The sequence below is a fragment of the Muntiacus reevesi genome, chromosome 1 (genome assembly GCF_963930625.1).
Source record: "Muntiacus reevesi chromosome 1, mMunRee1.1, whole genome shotgun sequence".
NCBI lineage: Eukaryota > Metazoa > Chordata > Mammalia > Artiodactyla > Cervidae > Muntiacus > Muntiacus reevesi.
This window is the reverse complement of record NC_089249.1, coordinates 76747395-76769239: the sequence shown is the minus strand read 5'-3', so window position 1 is coordinate 76769239 and position 21845 is coordinate 76747395. Positions and strand designations below refer to the sequence as shown.

At 50.6% G+C, this 21845-nt stretch overlaps 1 protein-coding gene across 9 annotated transcripts in view; it reads right to left on the bottom strand.

The window, feature by feature from the left end:
* The window catches only part of ARHGEF11 (Rho guanine nucleotide exchange factor 11), a 108542-nt gene that overhangs the window by 11105 nt on the left and 75592 nt on the right, over positions 1-21845 (bottom strand). For 5 of the 9 annotated variants that reach the window (XM_065901682.1, XM_065901673.1, XM_065901628.1 and 2 more), the window contains 18 exons: positions 20577-20714; positions 17189-17263; positions 16902-17003; positions 15737-15835; positions 14525-14567; positions 13337-13433; positions 13078-13200; positions 10388-10411; positions 9264-9408; positions 8855-8954; positions 8065-8094; positions 4999-5125; positions 1616-1795; positions 1480-1527; positions 1087-1274; positions 704-850; positions 356-435; positions 131-256 (listed from right to left, as the gene is read on the bottom strand). In XM_065901682.1, the coding sequence (XP_065757754.1) occupies positions 131-256; positions 356-435; positions 704-850; positions 1087-1274; positions 1480-1527; positions 1616-1795; positions 4999-5125; positions 8065-8094; positions 8855-8954; positions 9264-9408; positions 10388-10411; positions 13078-13200; positions 13337-13433; positions 14525-14567; positions 15737-15835; positions 16902-17003; positions 17189-17263; positions 20577-20714 (1872 nt within the window). The remainder of the gene's footprint in view (positions 1-130; positions 257-355; positions 436-703; positions 851-1086; positions 1275-1479; positions 1528-1615; positions 1796-4998; positions 5126-8064; positions 8095-8854; positions 8955-9263; positions 9409-10387; positions 10412-13077; positions 13201-13336; positions 13434-14524; positions 14568-15736; positions 15836-16901; positions 17004-17188; positions 17264-20576; positions 20715-21845) is intronic. The other 4 variants (XM_065901637.1, XM_065901699.1, XM_065901644.1 and 1 more) reach the window with 3 other exon arrangements.

The following is a 21845-nucleotide window of genomic DNA, read 5'->3' as shown; positions in this document are numbered from 1 at the left end:
TGCTTGGAGCTGGGGGCCAGCGGGTAGTCTGAGAGATGGTGGGTGGACCTGGTAAGCTCTCCCCCTCAGCCTTACTGAATTAAGACTCGACTGGCTGGTTTCGGTGGCGACAAGCAGAGGCCACGCGTACCTGCATGAAGAGCTGGAACCGGCTCTCCTTGCGCTGCCTGGTCTTGATCAGTTCCAGGGCGATGGACTGATAGGAGCAGAACTGTGCGGCCACCTGCTGGAGCTCCTCCCGGGCAGGGCCGTCGAACTGACAGGGAGAAGGGACAGCACACAGCCCACCTCACACTCCTGCCTGGAACCTCTCCCCCTCTTCCTCCAAGGCCTCCCTGGGCCTGGGCAGCCATACCCGAGCCAGCATGAGGTCACTGACTTCTTTGATAATGGGGCCCTCCTCTCGGAGCTTCCTCATAGCTTCACACCAGGAATCTGGGGCAAGGAGAGAAGACAGAAGCGCCTGGGGTTGAGCTGCAAGGCCAGGCCCTTGGAGATGGGTGAAGAGGGCTCTGAGGGTCGTGCTGTGGGGGCAAGGTCTGGGAGCCACTTCACTTGCGGGGGAGTTGGAATGCTGGCTTCAGGTTGGGCATCAGGTTCTCCCCCCAAGGAGTACGGGCAGGGGCTATGTGCTCGGGGGTCCTGGCATGTGGGCAGAAATCTGAAGTCTGGCCAGGGGAGGGGGCAGGCGGGGGCTCCTCACTGTGGATCTCGATGAGCTCAGGCAGGTTGGGGAAGAGCCGGGCCAGCTCCTCGCGAGGCAGTAGGCCCTCCTTCTTCATCCGCTGGTAGAAGATCAGGTCCAGGACCCGGAGTGTGCGCAGATGGGACGCCTCGGTCACGAACAGCTCTGAGCAGGTGAAGGGACAAGGAGGGGAGAGAGACAGTGGGACAGCCATCAGCAAGGATCTCCTGGGACCTCTCCTGAAGGTCAGAATGGAGGTGGTCCTCACAGGAATCACAGCATGGGCTGGTCATGCCCCTAAGGCCCCACCCTCTCTTCTCTACCACCCTTTGTGTCCAAGGTGCCCTGCACCTGTTACCATTCGAGTCAGCGTGGAAGCGGGGAGAGGCAGCTGGTCTCACCATTGATGACCTCCTGCCGGTCAATCTCCCTCTGGCTTAGCCTGGCCACCACGTCCTTGCCCACTGTGTGCTGCCAGTTCTGGGCATCTGGCTCTGGCTCCAGGTCAGACAGCTGGCCCAGATCGTCTTCTAGCAGGTTGGGGAGGAGGGCGTCTGTGCAGAACCCCAAGCTGGGGGACTCGATACTCCTGGGGGAAACGAGGTGGCGGCTCAGTGTCACAGGAGGAAGAGGTCAAACGTGGGGTGTGTCCCCCACTCTCCTGCCCAAACTGCCTGTCCTGGGCCCTGGGAAGCCAGGGGGCCAGGAAGAGGGGCTGCACCACCAACAGGCCAGCAGAAGGCACGGCTGGGTCAGGGACCCCTAACAGAGACGCTGCTGCACCCATCACTCACCTGCGGCCCATTTTGGGGGTGAAGGGAGGTGTTGGGTTCTCAAGGGACCTGTGGAGAGAAGGTCAGCTCTCAGCCACCCTCTGCTGCCTGGCCCGCAAGATGCCAGTGGGCGGAGCCCTCCCCGAGCCCCGCCCACCTGGTGGAGAGGCTGGAGGCAGATGAGGAGGCTGACTGGTGGAGGCGGGCGGCCTCCGCGGCGGCGTCCATGTCCACGTCGCTGCGAGAGCGGGGCACGTTCTCCGCCTTCCGGGACCGCTTCATCTCCTCCCGGCCCTTCAGGCTTTCAGAGCGGCCCAGGCGAATCTCTGAGCGTGAACTGGATGGAACAGAAAGAGACCTTGGGGTCTCACAGCCGACCAGCTCTGACCTGCTCCTCCCTCTCAGGGCCTGCCTCGGCACTGGAGGCTTCCACGCCAAACACCAGACCCAACGTGCCCGAACCCCCTGTGGCAGAAGCTGCTCAGTAACAAACCGCTTTTACCACAGACTCCTTCCTCTCCCCAGCTTGGCTTGATGGACAGAGCCTCTCATCTTCCTCTTCTTAAAAAAATCTTATCTATTTATTTTTTGGCTGTGCTGGGTCTTCATTACTATGCGGGCTTTTCTCTAGTTGCGATGTGCGTGGGCTTCTTATTGTGGTGGCTTCTCTTGTTGAAGAGCACGGGCTCTAGGGCATGCAAGCCTCCGGAGCTTCAGACTTGGGCTCAGCACCTGTGGTTCCCAGGCTCTAGGACACAGGCTCAACAGTGGTGGCCCGCGGGCTTAGCTGCTCCGCGGCATGTACAATCTTCCCAGACCAGGGATCGAACCCGTGTCTCGCACTGGCAGGCAGATACTTTACCACTGAGCCACCAGGGAAGCCTTCATCTTCCTCCTGACTGATCAGAAAGGGATCCCAAGAGGAAGCTAAAATCCAGGACTTAACAGAATCAGACTTGTGGGGTGCCTGGATGCCAAAGACCCTGAGTCCCCATCAGGCTGCTGTGGACACCAAAGTCTGTCACTAGGAACCATGAGGTCCTACCCTCCCTGACCCCGCCATCTCCTGGCCGGCCCACCTGGCCCTCTGCTCTGGAATGGGTCGGTGCCCACCTTGGACTCTGCTCGAGGCGGAGCTCTCCTTTTACAAGATCTTCTAAGAGGGAAGTACAAGCACCCCCTGCACATACTCTTTAGCATTCTCCATACTGCCTGTCAGAAAAGTCTATCTGAATTCCCACCCCTCCAGCTGTGATATGGATTGTGGATTTCTTTTGTTCTTATCCTGATAGCATCCTTTCTAGGCCTCCAGTCCCCTCAGAGCAGAGCAGCTTGGAAGGGTACTTCAGGGGCATGCTTACTGATGGGCATGCTCCCTGGCCTGCCATTCTTGGCTGCTGAGTGTCTGTGGGGCTTGAGATGCTGACGACTGGGTGCTGCTCTTTTTCAAGTCCTGCAGGGCATCAGCCCTGTGACAGCTGGCATCTCTGACCCCTAGCTGCCCCAGGATGGTGCCTCCCCCCATGGCCCTGCTGTTCTGGTTCTCTGCTGACATTACTGCTAATCTATTTCCTGCTCTGCCTCTAGGACCACAGAAGGCCTGGGGAGTCTGGAGAGCTCTTAACAGCACAGCAGACTGCTGCAGAGAAGGAGCCAAATGGCTTGGTCTCCATTCATCAAGTCTCTCTGACTGCCAAAGGATCCAAATGCTGCTCCCCTCTGGGTCCCAAGAGTTTGTCTGCAGGGTTAGAACCCATACTGTCAGCTGATCCCTACTGAACTCACTCCCTGAAGCCTGTTAGAACAATTCCAACACAGATTACCTCAAAACACTTGCACCGGTGCCCCACAATGGGTCACTTTAGCATCGCATCAAACCTTGTGCAATGAGGTTCCTGGGGCTTCTTTCAAGTACCCAGAAGTGAGTAATGATCCCATGAAGAAGGGAGGCATGCAACCCTTCTCTAGCCAAAAGTTCCTAGGTTACTGCTGTCTAGAATTGGGGGCTTCTTATACCTGTTTAGTTTCTACAAAAACCTCTGACACACTATGCTGCCGATGTCATTTCTTCCAAGACTGTCAGTGAGTTTATAATCGTCAAATCCAAACGCTTCTGCTAAGAGTGGATTTAGGATCCTCACGAATGTCTCAGGGCAAATTTACCTAACAACTTTAAGAACACGTTTACAAATGGTCTCAAATATTTCCTCAAAGTGCTGACAATATATCTTATAAGTGTATATTTGATACATCTATAAGATCACACCTACCTCAGCAATCATATAGTTTGTATTAATTTACTCAATAATATTAGAACTCAACCTCTGTTGTTGTTTTGTTGTTTAGTTGCTAAGTTCTGTCCGACTCTTTGCAACCCCATGGACTGTAGCCCGCCAGGCCCCTCTGTCCAGGCAACCTCCCCAGGGAGGAATACGGGGGCTGCCGATTCTTTCTCCAGGAGATCTCAGCCTCTGACCCCCGCACAAATCTAACTTTTATCTTGCCTAAATCTTTGTTAACTCTCACTATGGCAAAACCTTTTAACATATATTAAGCTTATAAAGGTTTAGTATAAACAGAGCAGAGAAGCTCTGCACACAAGCAGGCATTCTGATAACTAGTTATTGCAGGGGTAAAATGAATGGCTTGACTGTGCAGGCTGACTCATGCCTTTGGGCCTGTGTATAGTCCAGCTCAGCAGTGTACACAAGAACTAGTTTTGTACACACAGACCACATTTATTATATCTAAGTGTGACTTAAGGAAGGTGCAAGGATGTTTCTGACTACAGGCAGTTTTTACTTTAAGTGCTGGCTGTAGAATGTGAGCCCTAACTTGATGGTTGTCACGTCATAGTCAAGAGCAAGTGCAAGAGTTCGTGTCAATGCCAGAGAAGGGTTCTGCTTAGAACCCGGCCAAAGATGGAGAACGTGCACAGTACACAGCCTCCGCTCCCCTTGTTCTTCTAGAAGAACGGTTCATTTTGAATCAATGGCCTTTGTATCTCTTTGGTGAGGTGGACATCTGATGCCCATTATGCTATCTGCCTTTATAGCACCCAACAGAACCTCATCTTTAGCTCTCTTCTTCATGGGCACCAAAGACTGTCTTAACCCAACTTCCTTATTTTCCAACATTTCCTTCACCAGCCCCCTCTACCCCCTAACCCCCAACCTGGACTGTTCTCTAGCTGTGTCATTTAGGGTTTCCTGACCAGTGGCTTTATAACACAATCTAGCTCATTCTTAGTGTGGAGGCCGCTGAATGGCCAGGGAGTGAATCTAAAGGAATTTTAAAGGCACATGACTCCTGCTGGAAGGTCAGGGGCCCCGCTCTCTCGCCTGCTGGCCTGACCATCAGCACACAGTATGTCTTCTTCTGAAGACACCCAGGCAGGAAGGTTGGGGGAGAGGGAGAGAGCGCTACAGCAGGAGCCTTACAATATAGTGGGGGGTGAAGTAGCAGGCACCAAGCCCTGCTCCGACCCTGCCAGCGCTCCCCTCTCTGGGCAGCCAGCAGGCCCCATCCAGCCACCGTTACCTGTTGCTCTCCAGCAGGTCCTCGGGAAAGCTTCCTGTTGAGAGGCGCTGCGTCCCGGGTTCTGGGGCATCGTACTGCTGGTTGTTCTCAAAGTGCTGAATGATGTTCCTCACGTTGCCGGGTTTGACTGGAAACAGAAGGATAATGAAAGATACTCTGCTTTCGGTTCCGGGACGACTCCTCAGGGCCCTCGCTCCCCTTGAGCCCAGAAGACAGTGATGAATAAGCATGGGTGAGAAGAGCATGGGGCTGAGGGCCAGGAGACATGGTCCGAGCTCTGGCTCTTCCACTGTGGGGTGTAGCACGCACAGTCCCCCCACCTTTCTGGGGCTACTCTTTCTTCAGGTGCAAAATGAGTGGCTTTGGAAATACATTTGCGCTGGATATTTCTTTTGGTTCGCACATTCTTTATTACAATGACTCTCATGCTGAAGGATTGTTCCTAGGTTTCTAGGTTTCTTCCAAGAGCCATATAAAGCTTAAAAAATAGCTAGGAAGACCAAAAACGTATCTACCTGTAATTTGGCCAGGTTGCCAAATTATACCAAGCACTTTTCAAATTTATACTACTTTTAGAGTTCACTATTCTGTTCTTCCTTGACTTGCCTTCCTGTTCTTTCTGCCTCCACCCCTGCCTCTTCATCTCCATCATTAAAGAATCAGACACCTCATTACCAGTGGTGGGTCTTAGAAGGACAGATGTCACTCTCTGGCATTCAAAGCTAAGACAAAAGAGAGCTGTCTCTGTTCCAAGTAGAGAGGGCAGGTAAGAGTAAAAAGGCATAGGCGATACCACATGGAGACCCAGGAGAAGCAAGCTCAGGCTGGGGGCTCAGTGGTTCCCATCTTCAAAGAGGATTAGCTAAGCTCCAGGTCCAGGCTGTCAGAACAAGAGATGGGTTAAAGATGCTATTCTGCCTGGACCAACAGAAAGGATAAGTGGGATGCAGAAGACAAGACAAATATCCCTGGGTGCCAGACCCTGATCTGTACTAACCAGAGACTCTGCCATCAACATAGACAAATTTATAAATCTCCCTGTGGATCTAAACCTGAGATTCATAAGAAAATTTCCAAGCCAGAAGAAACAGAAAAACATTTAACTGGGCTCTTCAAAGCTCACCATTCCACATCCTTTATACAGGTAATGCTTTTCTAAAACTGCAAAATAGGTGGCTGTGTATATGTGGTAGGAGCCGAGGCTGTTACCATCACTCTCATTTTGGAGATCAGAGTCAGAGCTGCCTGTCCCAGATCGAATGTGCATCTGGGCCCTGGGGCAACTGCAGGAGCCAGGGGCAGCTGTGCAGCCACAGCCGGGAGCATCCCTGGCTGGAGGATGATGCAGAAGCCTGGGAATGTCCTAGAACACAGCAACTCTGGGCAGAGCCCATTGTTCCCCCTCCCATGGGCCACTTGGAAAAGGCCCAGTTCTTGGGATATAGTTACACCCTAGCTTACACCCCAGACAAGGAACAGGTGTGGCCCTGAGATTTGGTATAACTGAATAACCCAGAGTAACAGGGGAAAAAACACAGAGAAAGGAAGGCATTTTTGAAAAGAGCAAAGCTTTTACCAGCAGTCTTTGCTCTCCTTCCTCCATTCTCTGAATAACGATGAAACAAAGTAAAAGTGAATTATATGTCACTAACAATCAGATACATTAACTAATAAACCAAGCTAATAGCTGGTGATCATAAATGGCAAGGTTCTCTGTAAATGAGGTTTTCTAGCTTTGGTGGGTGTTTGGTTTTAGATGCGCATACAGATTTGTCTGATGTCCTGGGAAATTGAGAACATCAAATCAAATAATGAGATGACAATAGAAAGATCTGACTCAAAGAGATGGTGAATACCCAGCATCCTGCTCCTGCTCCTGGGATCAGCAACTCTGCCCTGGGTGTTCCTGGCCCCTCTCAGGCTGACTCAAAGCAAGCAGCTGGGGCAGGTCTTAGGCATGCTGCTTACCTCATGCCCACCTCAAGGAGGGTGGATGGGAGGAAGTACGTGCTAAGAAATAAAAGTCTGGGTTTCAAGGCCATTCCTTCATTTTTTCCATTGTTTTACAGACTCCCCCCTCCCCCGTCCCAATAATTCTTTATTTTTATTGTTTAAACGTAACAAGGCTAGGGATTTAACTTTAAAAATAACTTTGAAAATCATTATTTTAAATTGTCATTTATTTATATAAAGTGAATTATAGCAATTTATTAAAACTTCTGATTGCATCTCACTGCTCTCTCCCCCTCTGATTTACTATAGAACCTAGAAAATATTAATCACTTAATTAATTCTAAGCATATGGACTTCATGGATGGGAAAGGAACCTGTACAGCTCCAGGTTCTAAGTTTCTTTGGGTTAATGCCCATTATAAATATATTTATTTTTAAAAATACAAAGATTTTAGAAGATATAGGTCCTCCAATATACATACATTAAGGTCATTCTTTTTAAATGCTGCAGTGACACTGGCAAGGTTTTAAGAGTCAGAAGAGATGCAAGTGCTGCACAGAGGGCTTAAGCAAAGGAGATGACAAATTAAAATACCTCAAGGCAAACCTGCTGAAGACCCATTATTAGCTAAAAAACAAACGAACAAACAAACAAAAAACCCCATGTAGCATTAAAAAAATGAGGATTTTATTACATCAGTTGAAAACAAAGCCCTGAGGAGCTTGTGCAGGACATTTCAGTGTGTGAGAGTTTCCCTCATTTACAGAGTCCTGGACTTTGCAGCTGCATCCACACAGAGGGGACAGAACGAGAAAGGCCTTAGGTTGTGGAACATCTCGGAGGCCCTAGAAGCTGGCTTCTGCCAGCACCCCGAGGAGGAGCTGTGCCTGGGGGGCAGCGGCCCGGCCCCACCCACCCTGCATCGGGCAGTACACTCCTGTGCCCAGGGGAGCTTCAGCAGCATGGAGGGGCACATGAGAGCAATGGAGGGAGGAAAGGGAGGAAGGGTGGGCAGGATGGGAGATGAAGGAGAGGGGGAGGGCAGATAGGACTTGGAAAATGTAAACTCAATGGTAATGAAAGGGAAAGCCCAAATAAAATGGTCCTTTTACCTTCCACAGGGGACAAGGGAATATAAAATGCTAAAAGAAAACAAACAAAAACAAAAGCAAACCATGAAAAATCAAATTAATGTTTCAAGAGTCAAAATAAAAATTACATCAAGCTGGGAAAATGAAAGGTAGTGGCAAAAATCAGGACTGATCCAGGAGAGTCCCCTCCTCCCCGCCTCCCTCAGGCAGCGATTTCAGGAAAGTCAGGAGGCCTGCACCACGGTCCTTCCCAGATTTCCAAGACTAACATGGGGATCTTAAGATAATAACTGGGAGCGCCAGCAGCAATGTCTAGACAAACGACACACAGCTGGGAAACCCATGGAGATCTGGGTTTCTGATGGCATGAGGGGAGCCTCTAGGTCCCCAACCTGCCCCCTTTTCACTCAGTTCAGCTTAACAGTCATTGAAACCCTCCATCAAGGGCCTATAATTGCTCCCAACACACAGGCCCTCAGGAGGACAGACAAGTCTCTGGGTGAAGATGAAGGAGGCCCTGACTTGAACAGGGCAGTCTTTCCAAGGGGGGTGGGGGATACTCCTCTGCATGGCTACTCGGTATCTCTGAGCTCCTAGACCCAGGCACTGGCACGACCTCCGTGGCTCTGAAGCAGTTCCCTGCACCTCAGGAGCCCGTGCTGGGTGTGGCAAGGAGGCAGGAGCGCTGAGAGGAAGCTGACCTTGGAGCTCGGGCCTCTGGCTCCCAGAAGCACAGGAAGGCCCCCTGCCAATGTACTGGCCTTGAAGGGCCAGAGGCCCCTGCCCAAGGCTTTGCTCCCCAAATACTCACTGCTCTGGGAAGAGGTTTTGGGCTTCCCGATGTACTTGAGAATGGGGTTTCGCTTCTTGTCCTCCAAGGCATCCTTGTCTTTCTTGGAATTGCTGCTCTGCTGAGACAAGAAACACTAGGGTTTGTAGAAGGCCTTGGGAGCCAGACTGGGTCACTGATCACCTGGCCACTTCCCTTAAGATTGGCTCTAAACAAGCAGCTGGTGGAGGACTCATGCTTGTACCCTAACTAGCACATTTGCTTCTGGCCAGGGACTGGAGGGAGGGAGAGAGAGATCTAGTCTGGTGATTCTCAATGACTCTGTGTCCAAACGCAGCAGGACGAGCCAGGCAACAAGGGAGGGCTCTCCCGGCTGCCTCAGTGCAGGGATCTCGCCAAGAGATGCTCCTGTCTGGGGGAGCTCTGTCACCTTCTTGGTTTTTGGGAAGAAGGGTAGCCACTTGTCTTTGTCAGGAGCAGACTGGGCCTTTTCAGCCGTGTTGAGGGGTCGTGTTTCTCGAAGACGGATGCCCGCATGGCTCATGTAGGTGTTGAGGGCGAAGCCCATGGGGCCACTGTAAGAGAGAAACAGGCGGTGAATCGGAAGCAGGTGGAACGGCTGGGACTCTGCAGGCAGGCTGTGTGTGAGGGCGGGGTGGTGGTGGTGTTTTGACTTGCATGACTCCCAGAAGAAGTCAGAATTCTTTTCCTATGCAGAACTCTTCCTGACCAAGGGAGAGTGGGCAAGTGGAAGGACACATCAGTTCATCAAAACAAAAGCAAATAAGCCACAGGCATGCCTGGAGGACGGTGGAAGCCCACAGCTGGGGTCCTCAGGCACATACTTGGGGCTGGGATGGCAGAGGGATGGGAAGAAAGGCCACCTGGCCCCGGCAAGTCCGGTAAACGGTCTTTGCCACCACCCACCCCAAGTAGAAGGAGGAAAGGATAGAAAGGATCTGTCAAGTTGTTTCCAACTGCCAGAAATGAAACTGTCCAGAGTTCCCTGTTTAAAAATGTATTTGTCTCTCAATGCCCTGGAGAGATTATCCGCTTTGTGGATTCAATGAAGCAAATGCTTCAGCCCTGGCTTTCCTCCTCTCTGAAACAGATTTCTATCCTCATCTTCTCTCCCTTATGAAGTGTGTGTATGCTCAAGGAATGCATACTCATTCTAACATTGGCTGCTGAGAAACAAAGGCTGCAAGAAACAAAGGCTTCTCTCTGTAGGTACTGCTAACTCAGGCTGATCCTGTCACCGCTCCCTCTCTCGGCAGTTTATGAGAAAGAAGTGGGGAGGCAGAGCCAGGGCTGAAGTGGGTGGAAAAGAGGAGGCCGGGAATGGGCATGATGGCAGCCTGGTGTCCTCACTCTGAGGAGCAGTTCCATGTTCCCGGCAGTCAGGCCTAGACCTTGTGACCCCCCTGTGTGATGTTACACAGACACGTGGGAACTAAGCTCTGACGCTAGGGAGTCCCCTGTGCTTGGTAGAGACGCACCGCCCAGTAGCTCAGCCCCACTCCTTCCACCTTGAAACCATACAGACTCACTTACCTCCTGTCTTCCTCGTATTTGGACCTGGAACAAAAGAGAGAACAAATGACTCAGACCGCAAAGGCAGAGGCTCGTCCGCCTGTGCAAGACGGGAGGAGGGTAAGTCCTTTCCTAGAGGAAGGGAGGGTGTCTGGGAGGGGAGCAGGGTGATGAAAAGTCAGACTCAGACCCCTGTTCTCAGCTCTGGAGCCAGCCTAGGGCTCAGGAGGCGGGGGTTCTCACTCCTCTGAGGGACTCAGTTAGCAGAGTGACGATGATGGTATCCTTCTGGCTAAAAGGAAGGGGGACTGTGGCAAACACAGCCTCTTGCTTGGTGTCTGTTTCAGCCTCTGCAGCTATTATGGAGGAAGAGGCTCCTCTCTGTGTCCACCTAGGACTAAATGAGAAGGGCTGGGCTGGCACTGAGGCAAGAGGAAAGAAGGTGAGGGAGCAGAGATAATACCTTGAAACTTGATTCACAGGAACCCATTTAAAAGAGAAAAATGACAACAGCAACTAGTATCTGCGTGCTCACTATGGGCCAGGCACTATTCTAAGCTATTTACATGTATAATATTTACACTCAAAATAACCCATGAGTCAGTATTATATATCCATTTAATGAGGCAAAGGCTTAGTTCTTTTAAATAGAAGCCACTGTAAGTAGGGTACCTGTGCTGTCAGTAATAATTTCATACAATTCTGTGGTGCCGACGATCTCAGAACAGGCTGGGCTATGTTTTGCCTCCACCCCTGTGTCATTGGGGTGACAACCATCATCTGGCTGTTGTTAGGGAAACTAAGGCCCAGAAAGACTCAGGCTGAGGGTCATAGGGTAGTTTTCAGACTGTGCCTGCCCCATGGGACTTCATCTAGTCTCATCTCCAACCCGGACCTCTTGTCAAATGCCAGGTTCATACACTCAGCTGCCTATTCAAATCTCCAGTCTGATGCCTAAAAAGACGTGAGATTTCTGACACTTGCAAAACTGAGCCCACAACTTTCTACCACTCAACTGTCCCCCATACAGCTGTCCCTAACTCGACTGATGACACGTTTGTCCTTTTAGTCGTTTAGGTAAGAACTATGGAGTCGTCCCTGGTTTTTCTTTCTCTCACATCCTATGCATCATTTTTTAGGAAATTTCTCCTGTTGGTTCTACTGTCAAAACATACTTGGAGCTGACCTCTTTCTGTGTGAGCTATGGTAACTGACTTCCCTGTTTGGAACCCCACCATGCTCTCCCACCACCCTCCACCCACACTCGAGTCTCAACTCCAGTGGCTCCTTGTTCACTGACAGAAAAACCAGAGGAGATATAACAGTTCCCGGGCTCTGCGAGGCTGCACCTCCAGTTACCTCTGACGTCAGCACTGAGTTTCTCAATCTGCTCTGGTCACACTCACCTCCTACTGTTCCCCAAACATGCCCTGGCTGTTCCCTCTGCCTGGGATGCTCGTCCCCCAAGACATTTCCAAGGATGATGTCCCCATTTTCTTCAGTCGCCTAAATGTAACTTCCTGGATAAGGCTTTATTTGAAATCGTAACCCACTGGCTTAGGTGCTCCTGACCTCCCTCAGCCTGCACTAGGTACAGTTTACTTATTTATTAGACACTGCATTATCTTCCCACAATAGCATAGCTCCAGAAGCACTGCTGTTTGTTTACTAATGTATCCCAGGAGCCTAGAACAGTGCTTAGCACCAGTGGGGACTCCATGAATATTTGCTGAACTGAAATATCAGCAGAGATCATCTAGCCCAACCTTTGTCATTTGAGATGAGACTTGGTGGCTCAGATGGTAAGGAATCTGTCTGCAATGCAGGAGACTGAGATTTGATCCCTGGGTTGGGAAAATCCCCTGGAGAAGGGCATGGCTACCCACTCTGGTATTCTTGCCTGGAGAATACCCATGGACAGTGGATCCTGGAGGGCTACAGTCCATGGAGTCTCAAAGAGTAGGACTCAACTGAATGACTAGAACTTTCACTTTCAAGATAGATAAAATGGCTTCATCAAGGCCATACAACTACTCAGAATTCCCTGACAGTCCAGTTGTTAAGATTCAGCACTTCCACTGCAGGGGCCACAGGTGAGATCTCTGATCCAGGAATGAAGACCCTGCATGCCCGTGGTGTGACCAAAACAAAACAAGCCACATAGCTACTGACTGGAGAAGCAGAAGGGGGGTGAAAATCTATGTCTACGCCTGGGAACGTCCTCACAAAGTCATTCCAGGAGCCTGGGACATGTTCAGAAAGCAGGACTGGAAAGAGACAACCACAGCAGGTGTTCCCGAAGTGCCTAAGTTCAGTTAGCTCAGTACTCTGGTGTACTCAGTTAAGAATGGTTCAATTTCCCATGAGCCATCTGCCTCCTGAAGGAACTTCATCCCCTGGAGAATCACAGCTTAGCTCTCACACTCAGCGCCAGATATGACTGTTGAAGAAGAAGGGAGAACTGTCAGGGAGAGGCTCCGAAGGGAGCAGAAAGCTCCCTGCATTCCTGGAGCCTGTGGTTTGTCATGACCACTGGATTACTGTCAGGAGCCCCAGCCTGGGACATGAAGCAGGAGTGTGGGACTCTCCCCATCTTCCAGGGGAAGACGGGTCAGGAAAGAAGTGGAAGATGGGGAGAGGCTGGGAAACAGACCCATGAACCACATCAATCTGTGCAGCATGTCTGGGGGTGGGAGTGTGATGAGACTCACAGGATGTCTCCTAGGGCAGCCAGCTGCTTCTCGGCCACCTGGCGCTCACGGAGAGGGTCCCCATCCAGCTCCAGCAGGTCGTTTTCACCGTACAGGCTGCCCAGTCCCAGGGTGCGCTTTGTTCTGAGCCAGACACACAGAGAGAGAAACAAATGTATACCAGCGCCCAACACTGGACAGGGAGTGAGGCGCACACACACATCAGGGGAAAGAAAAGGGGCGAGGGGGTAGGGAGGGCAGGAGGGTGGGCGCCGGACACCTGTAGTCGTGGATCTGCTCCTGGATCTCCGGCATGGCCGCCTCCTGAGCCTCACAGAGAGCCGCACGCACATCCTCACCGCTTCGCAGGCGCAGGTCTGCGATGGGGCAGAGGGAAGATGGCAAGGGGAGCGAGTGTTGGGGAGGATGAGGTTACATCAGCTCAGGACCTCCAAGTCTCTTAGCTCCCTGTGGTCCTGAGGGCAAGCTGGTGTCTGTCCCCCTGTTAACTATGGCGAGTGAGGCCTGGACCTACCAGGTCTCTCCTCAACTCAGGACTGGAATCCTGATGTCCAAGCCTCAAGGACAAAAGCATTTGCAGGGTGTTCCACACTCATTAAGTGGGGAAACATTAAAGCTCCTCTCCGGATGTGTCCAGACGCTGTGCTCTGACATCTAGCGCAAACCTCTAAGAGGCTCAGTCTTCCCCCATGGCCCCAGGCCCAGCTCGCAAAGATGAAAAAGGCAAGGATGCCCCAAGTCCCCACCAGAGACTGGACAGGGCCTTTCCTGTCCCTACATCTGCCCTCTGCCTGTGCCCACAAGCTTCCCGTCATCCGGGCCTGAAAAGTGCCTCTTTTCGAGGGCAGCTTCCAACTCCTACCCTCTAGAAAGCTCCTGGGATTCGCCTCTCAGGCTGACATCCTCGCCACAGGCATCCCTCAGCTCTTCTACTCAGACTTGAGTGAGGAGGGAGCAGAGCAACCACCCCGTGCACTGGCTCCTCACTGTGTTACTGAAGGAACTCAAACACAGCAAAACAAAAGAACAAAAACACTCCACAGAGACTCTGACTCTGCAGGTGGGGTGGAGTGAGGCCCTGGTTTCTGTGTTTTTAAGAAAGAATTCCCCAAGGGATCCTGATGAGTGACCAGGTCTAGTAATCCAATTTCCTTTTGGAACAGTTGAGCCAACTGAGGCCCAGAGAGGTCACGTGGAAGGCTGGGAGAAAAGACCTTGGTCTCCTGATCAAGCCGTGACTCCCCATGACAAGTTCCCAGGCAGGGTGTGTCCTCTATTTGCGCTTGTCCATGGACTACTGCGAGGAGGAACTGTCCCTATTTCCCCCTGTCTGAGAACAGCTGCCCAAGGCAGGGACTGTGTGTGTCCCCTCCTTTCCCCGCCCCCCATCCTGAGGGGGCACAAGACGGACCCAAAAGGACACGAACTGACCAAAGAGCCAACTTACCAATTTCTGCCTGTAACATTTCTGGGACCTTCACTCTCAGAGGCTGAAAGAAGGAGGGGGCAGAAGTGGTGAGGTCCACACACACCTGAGCGGGGCGGGGAGGTGCCATGCAGGGGCGGGGGGCCCCGGAACATCACCTGCGCCCCACCCTCCCTGCACAACCACGCCCTCCACTCCCCTCCCGCCCACTGAATTCCAGGTTAGCGATTCGAGAAGTGGACTCCAAGGTGGCAAGGCAAGCTAGGGCCATACTCTGAGGGCGGCACCTGCAAGTTCCCGCTCTTATCTCAGGGACATCAGGGTGCGTGGAATGGAAAGGTCCGAAAAAGTGACCTGGGACCAGTTTAGCTGCGACGGAGAACTCTTTATGAGGCGATCAGACAGCCCCCCGTTTCACCCCCAAAGGCGAACTGGCCTCTGTTACCAAGTCTTCCCATGAGCACGCTGCCTGGCTCTACTCTACCAGGCCTGACAACTCTATCCTCAGGAGGTTCCCTAACAACCGACAGAGAACAACTGGCAGCTCTAACCTCCTTACTCAAGACCCGCTGAAGGGGACAAAAATAAAAATCTTGAGGGAAAACAGTTTATTTCCCAATCTCATTAGTCCTAGTAGCTTACTGCCAGATGAACAAAGTCATTTTGGAATTACTTTAGTTGGTCAGATTAGAAAGCCCAAGATGGGAACTACCCTCTGCAGGCCAGGGTACGGCCACCAGGTAACCCCGACACATCCTTGGGAGCTCCGGCCAGAGGCAGGGTGCTCATCCGTCCCAGACACTCTGGGGTCCCCTCCCTCTGAACCCTGCCTTTGGGCAGTAAGAGAAAGTCAGGCTGAGCTTCAGAAATCTGGGCTTGCCTCTTGGCTCACTGATTTCTATCATCTGATGTCTTCATCCCAGGGATGAGCAAGGCAAGGAGAGTTGAAGGAAACCAGGGCACTGATCCAGAGGAGATCAATTAGGACACAGTGCAAGTTCTTGTCTCCTCTAAACATTTCAGAGAGAGGCAGTGTGCGTTCTATCTTGCCAGATGTGGAACAAGAGAGATACAAGAGGCGATCAAACTTTAGAGACCAGAGCTAGGAGAACCCAGGAATCCTCTTTAAGAACCTGTCTAAATTTGGCCTGAATGTCTTGCTTAGTCTTCCCTCTGCCTCTGAGGGTTCGAAACAATACAGTAAAACTGTAATCCAATTTATGACTGCCTTACCGCATTTTTCTCTAGGAAAATATTCCAGATGTCTTTTCCCAAGCTTCGGGAATCCTTGGGGTTTGTTTGCTGATAAACTTCTGCACACAAGTAAAAAAGCTAGGAGAGAGAAAATGGGTTAGAGTGGTGATTCTCAACCCGGAGTCTTTTTGCCCTCCAGGAGACACCTAGTAATGTCTGGTGGCATTTTTGACTGTTACATCTGATACTGGCATCTATTAGGTGGAGTACAGTGATGCAGCTAAGATCCTGCAATGCACACGCCAGCACCCCAAAAGGTCAGTAGTGATGAGGTTGAGAAGCCCTGGCTGAAAGTGTTTCAGAAACCTGTGGTTGATCAACCCCAGCCCTTGGTATGCACATGCACCCCCCCCAACACGATCACTCCCCAATTCTGACTCCTCTCCACACGTGACATTCTGTCTCGTATTTGTTCATCTGTTGTTTTTAAGGGTCTGTGTTTCTCTTTGTGTTGTACCTCATCTTCATTCAGGAATGCTCCTGAGATACCAGCGCTCGGGACATACACATGGGTGTTCACGGAACACCTGCTGAGCAGACAGATGCTGACTCTGGCTTCTAACAGAGATAGCCCCAGAAAGGAAAGACAGCAGTGCGTGCCAAGGGCAAGAAGCTTATTCTGGAGAACACGACAGCAGTCTCTCTCCTTCCTCTCCCTTCCTTTATGAGCAGCTGAGCAGAATGACAGAAACTGGGAAGGCTGCTGGCTCAAAGCACTGTCACCGGGAACCCTGATCTCCACCTTTCATGATCGATCCTCTTTGTCATCACCTTCAGACTGAGGACATTTTATCACCTTGCCTGAATGCCAAGCTTTCTTATGGCAACACTGTGTATTTACAAGGGTTGCTCTTTAAACCCCTTATGATTCATCTGTATCCACCTTCATTCCAAAAACCCAGAAAGACCATCCAAGCAGATTCAGAATGACAGCTTCCTTAGTCTAGCCCTTCTTCCTCCCCCGTGTGCTATCGATACAGCCAGCAGCAAGAATCCGTTTCATCTAGGTTGCACCTTCTTTTCTATTTTGTCTGTCTTCGTGATGCCTGATCATGTCCTCGGACCTGACTGACCATATCTAGAGCACAGGGCCAGAGGCCAAGCATAAGCAGGCATTCACCTGAGACAGACACTTGCAACTTACCAGGGGACTGGGGTCCGCCTGAGAGAAGATGTACCGTAGAAAAACCCCCAGGTGGGCTGGCCGTGACTTAAGTTTCTCAAAGTCCTGGAATATGATGTCGCTCTGGAAGGCAGAAGCACGGGGCAGGGCTGGGGGCAGAAGGAAGGCACCGCCTACGCCAGCTCAGCTCCCGGGGTCCCCGCCTGGTAAGCGTGCTCCCTCCCCGATGATCCCTCCCGGCTGGTGCCAGTCCAGCGCGGCGGGTATGACAGAGAATGATGAAAGGAGAAACATCAGGAAACTGTTACCTCGTTGTTGAAATAACCCGGGTCATAATCTTCCTCTGGGCCAATAATTAAAGGCTTTGGGCTCTGATCTACACCCTGGGGGAGAGAGTCAAGTTGCAGGCGTGAGAGGGCAGAGAACAGGAATCTGGCCTCTGCGGTATAGTCTGCTGAGGGCCAGCACAGCGCTGACAAGGAGAGCCACACGGGGCTGCTCCACACTGGCACCTCATCAACCCCCCCAAATCTCAGAGGGCAGAATCAATGATTTTCACTTGCAGGAAGGCAACTGCTCCTGGGTGGGGCAGGGCAGACTCAGAGCAGCCTGGTCACATGACGTATGAAGATGGGAAGTGAGAGAAAGTGCTCACTTCCTGTTTGTGAAAGATCTGAGGAGGGAGTGTCAGCCTGCAAAGTAAGAACCTGGTGCTCCCGCTGGACCGGTGGGCTGGGGGCTTTGCTGTTCTCCTCAGCAGCGGCCCCCCACCCCAAACACACAGCCTCCAAACCCAGCGCCTTCCACGCGCTCCTCCACAGTTACCGGGTGCCCGCCGCCTCTGCCGGAGGAGAGCCCTGTGGTCCCTTTCCGCCTCCCTGAGTGAAAGGGGATGGAGCTGATCCTTTTCCAACACCATTGCCATCATTTCCCCGGCCAGTTCAATAATCTGTGGTAAACCCCCACATCCTGTCTAAATTGCAAGCTTCTCAGTATGGGTTTTCTAGCCTCCCCTCTTACACTACCAATTAGGTCAATGAGAGATTTCATACTGTGCACACTTCTCACATGCTTCATTTTAGGCTTTCTCCTAAAGGTGACTTGAACTCTCAAAAGTCTCCTCCCAACTATACTTTTCACTCAGTTTATTCTCCCTCATATTCAGTGATTCCCCAGCGAGGGCTGTGTTCTGGAACCCGTCTAGAGTAGGCAATTCTCACGCCTCCTTTTTCTCAGGTCTAAGATACCTTCCTATTCCACCTTCTTGAGGGACTTCTCCTGACAGTTTCTCGCCAATACTCCTCAATCATTTTTGTCCTCCTGGGTATTTACAGATTCTGCGCTCAGAATGACTGAGTATAGAACACGAGAGACTCAGGATACACCTAGAGATCAGAGTCTAGCACCCAATTATAATGGCATGTTTGAAGGTGCTGGACCTCATGTGCTGGACTTGTATTCCTCAGACACACCCTGAGTATTCTCCTCTCCCCGACACTCACTCCCCTGAGGTCCAGACGGTGACCAGGGGGTGCTGGATGACCACTTCTGGCTCTACTTGGCTCTCTAGTGAAATCTGAAAGCAGTAGTTTTTTGCGTGTTTGGGGGAAGGATTTTTAAGTCTTTACAAACCTTACAGTTTTTCTGATTGCAAAAGCAGAATGTTTATCATGTGTGCAGGCATGCTAAGTTGTTTCAGTCATGTTCGACTCTTGGCGACCCTATGGACCACAGCCCGCCAGGCTCCTCTGTCCATGGGATTCTCCAGGCAAGAATACTGGAGAGGGTTGCCATGCCCTCCTCCGGGGGATCTTCCTGAACCAGGGATGGAACCTATGTCTCCTATGTCTCCTGCATTGGCAGGTGGGTTCTTTACCACTAGTGCCACCTGGGGTTTCTATGGCAGCGGTACTCAGGTTGTGTGAAAACTGCTGGGGATTTGATGTAAGAGCTTGTCAGCCTCTTCCAAGGAAAGAAGGGGCTGAGTAGCTCATCCTGAACCCACTATAGAGGGTAGCTCTGTGTGTGTGTGTGTGCGCTCTGTCGATCATTCATGTCTGACTCTGTGACCCCATGGATTATAACCTGCCAGGCTCCTCTGTCCATGGGATTCTCCAGGCAAGAATACTAGAGTGAACTGCCATTTCCTAAGAAAATCAAACACTGCAGAATTATATAAAAAGTTTGAATTTCCTATGATTCTACCCCCTAGCTGCTGGCAGTTTCATGGATGGTATAGGTTTGCACCTGTGTTCTTACTAACATAAATTGTTATTAAGAAACTGGAATTATACTATATGTGCTCTTATCACTGAAAAATAACAATTTAAATAGTTTTCCAAGTGAAACAAGTTCAGAGAAGGAGGAAAAGGACTCTGAGACCAATTATTCCACACCTGCTCCTAGCAGCCACCTAAAGTAAAACTTCCTTTAAGAATAGGATGTGTGCCTGACCTCCTTGCCTTGGCCCTGCAGTACTGCTAAGGGGGAGTGGGGTGTGCAGAAGTGGGAGAAGTCATCAGAGTGTCCAGGACAGGAGGCAGTTCTGCACTGGGGCTCAGGACACCAAATTCTAGTCCGATGCTGCCAACAGCCGGCTGAGTCTGGATGGTCCCTCAGCCTTTCTCTGTCTCAGTTTCTCACTGAAGAGAGACTCTCATGCCTGTCTCCTTTCCTGGTGGTGACAATTAAATGAGAATTTTTTTTCCTAAAGGAAATAGCACAGCACCTGGTGCACTAAGCATTTTAACACATATGCAATCCACTTCCCTGCTTTTCCCCCCTCCAAGACCTGAAAGTAACTAAACTCTATTCTCCATGGAGAACTAGAGCATCAAATGGTGTATGATGCTTGTTTTAACACAAGGTAATGGCAGATTTCCTTTAAAAATAAACTGAAGTTTTAAGAAGTTCGTGTAGAGAAAATATTAAGTAACATTATACAGCTAGTATGAGGATATGGAAAAAAATTATGGTGGTAGCAGATGAATTTTAAGAATCTTTACAGAATTTTAAGAGGCTTTACAAAACTCAGAGTTTTCTTGCCAGTGTCTTTAACAGGGAATGACTAAGCTTCTGCCTGAACAGTGACATCCAATTCCCTGGCTCTCAAGTCAGACCATTCCATTGTCTTACAGCTCAGATTTTTTGCAAGCTTTTTGTACGGAGCCAAAACCTGTCTCCCTGAAATCTCCCTCTGGACCTAGTTACCCCTGAAAGTAGTAGCTTTCGAATCATGTTTTGCAGAACCTTAGGGCTCCAGAGAAGAACTCCTGAGGTCGGGTGCCAACGTGGGGTGGCTGATTAGGAAAAGTTCCAGGTAGTGAGCTTTAATGTGTTTTCTATGTTAGGGGGCTAAATAATAAGATTGTGCTCAAGAAAGGAACTTTGCTCAAGAAACAGAAGGTTGAAAATTACTATTCTGGAGAAACACTAAACAAATCTATTTCCTATTCTATACAGACATTAAAATAAAGAGCAGCAATCTGCTCCTTGGACATCACTTCCCCACAGATGCATTCACTGACTCTTCACCCAACAACTCAAGACAGCCGTTCTCCCGTGTGTGTGTTTATACCATGTTCTTCCTTCACTACCTCTAAACAGGGCTCAGTCTGATCGTCCGAGGCCACGTGTGGGGAGCCCAGTTCTGCAAAGAGGGAAAGGAGAAAGCCCGGAGCGGCTCTGGTCACCCACCTGGTCGCTGCTGGGGGGTGCTGGTGCGTCTGAGCCCTGCCGCCGGTGGCGCTGCACCAGCCGGGCCATGGTCACGGGGGAGGTCCGAGGACTGTCCGGCCCAGGGTCTGACAGGACCGAGTTCCGATTCACCAAGGACTAGAGGAACAGAGAACTCTGTGAGGCAGAAACTCGCCCAGAAGACCCTCAGGGCTCTGCTCATCAGCTAATAAAAATTTAGTGCTTACTCTGTGCCTGGTATTATACTAGCCCTTGGTTGTGTATTACATCATTTAATGCTTACAACAGCCCTCTGAGGTAGAAGTTATTATTCCTCCCACTTCTTGCACAAAGAAACTAAGACTTGGACAGGCTCCAGGACTTGCTGAAGATCGGATAGTTAGCAACGCCGTATTCCCCAGGCAGCCTCACCCCACTGCCCACTAGGCCCCACTGCTTCCAGATGTGGAGCCCGCAGGGGTACGTCTACTGTGGATTCTTTAGGACCCTCTTCGCCCTTGGTGTCTTTCCAACATACTGAGCCTTCCACATACATTCATCATATTCCCACAAACGGGCAGGAGCAGTAAAGAAATAAAATTCCAACCATTATTTAAAATCAGGTTTTAAACATGTTTTCAATTACTTACTTATTTCATTAAGCTGGCTAAAAAAGTAAATATTTTAATAACACTGTTATTACTTCTTCTATTCACTCTAATTTTTATATTCCCAGTTCATATCTGCAATTAATATATGCAGACTGAGAACACCTAGAAGACCACCTTTGAGGCCAAAGCCTGAAGCTCTTCTGACCTCCAGAGAAGATGAGCTGTTCAAGTAAAAGATCTATGACTAAGACAGAGAAGCCGCCACTTCCGATTAGGCTGGGTTCGCTGTATTACTCTAAGATGATGCTATCTGCAGCCAGGTGCAGATGTGTTTTTGGTCCAGTCACTGTTGTACAGAATTTCTGTCTCTGTTCTCTTACACTGAAACAAGGCTTGCTACGATTAATGCGACAGCCTCTCTCTCCACCCGACTCTATATAACAGAGATGACTATGATAAAATAGAAGCCAGATTTGATGATCTTGCATGTAGGATACATTCCCCGCCCCCCCACCCTTTCTCTTTAAAACTCAGAACAGAATGACTAAAACCCTTGGAACTAGAACTACAGCAGAGGGCCCAGATGACAGGCTATAGGCCTCGGTGCATGTGGTGAGCAGAGAACCTACCGATGTCCAGAGAGGGGACACTGAATGCATGGTTTTAAATGGGGCTGCCC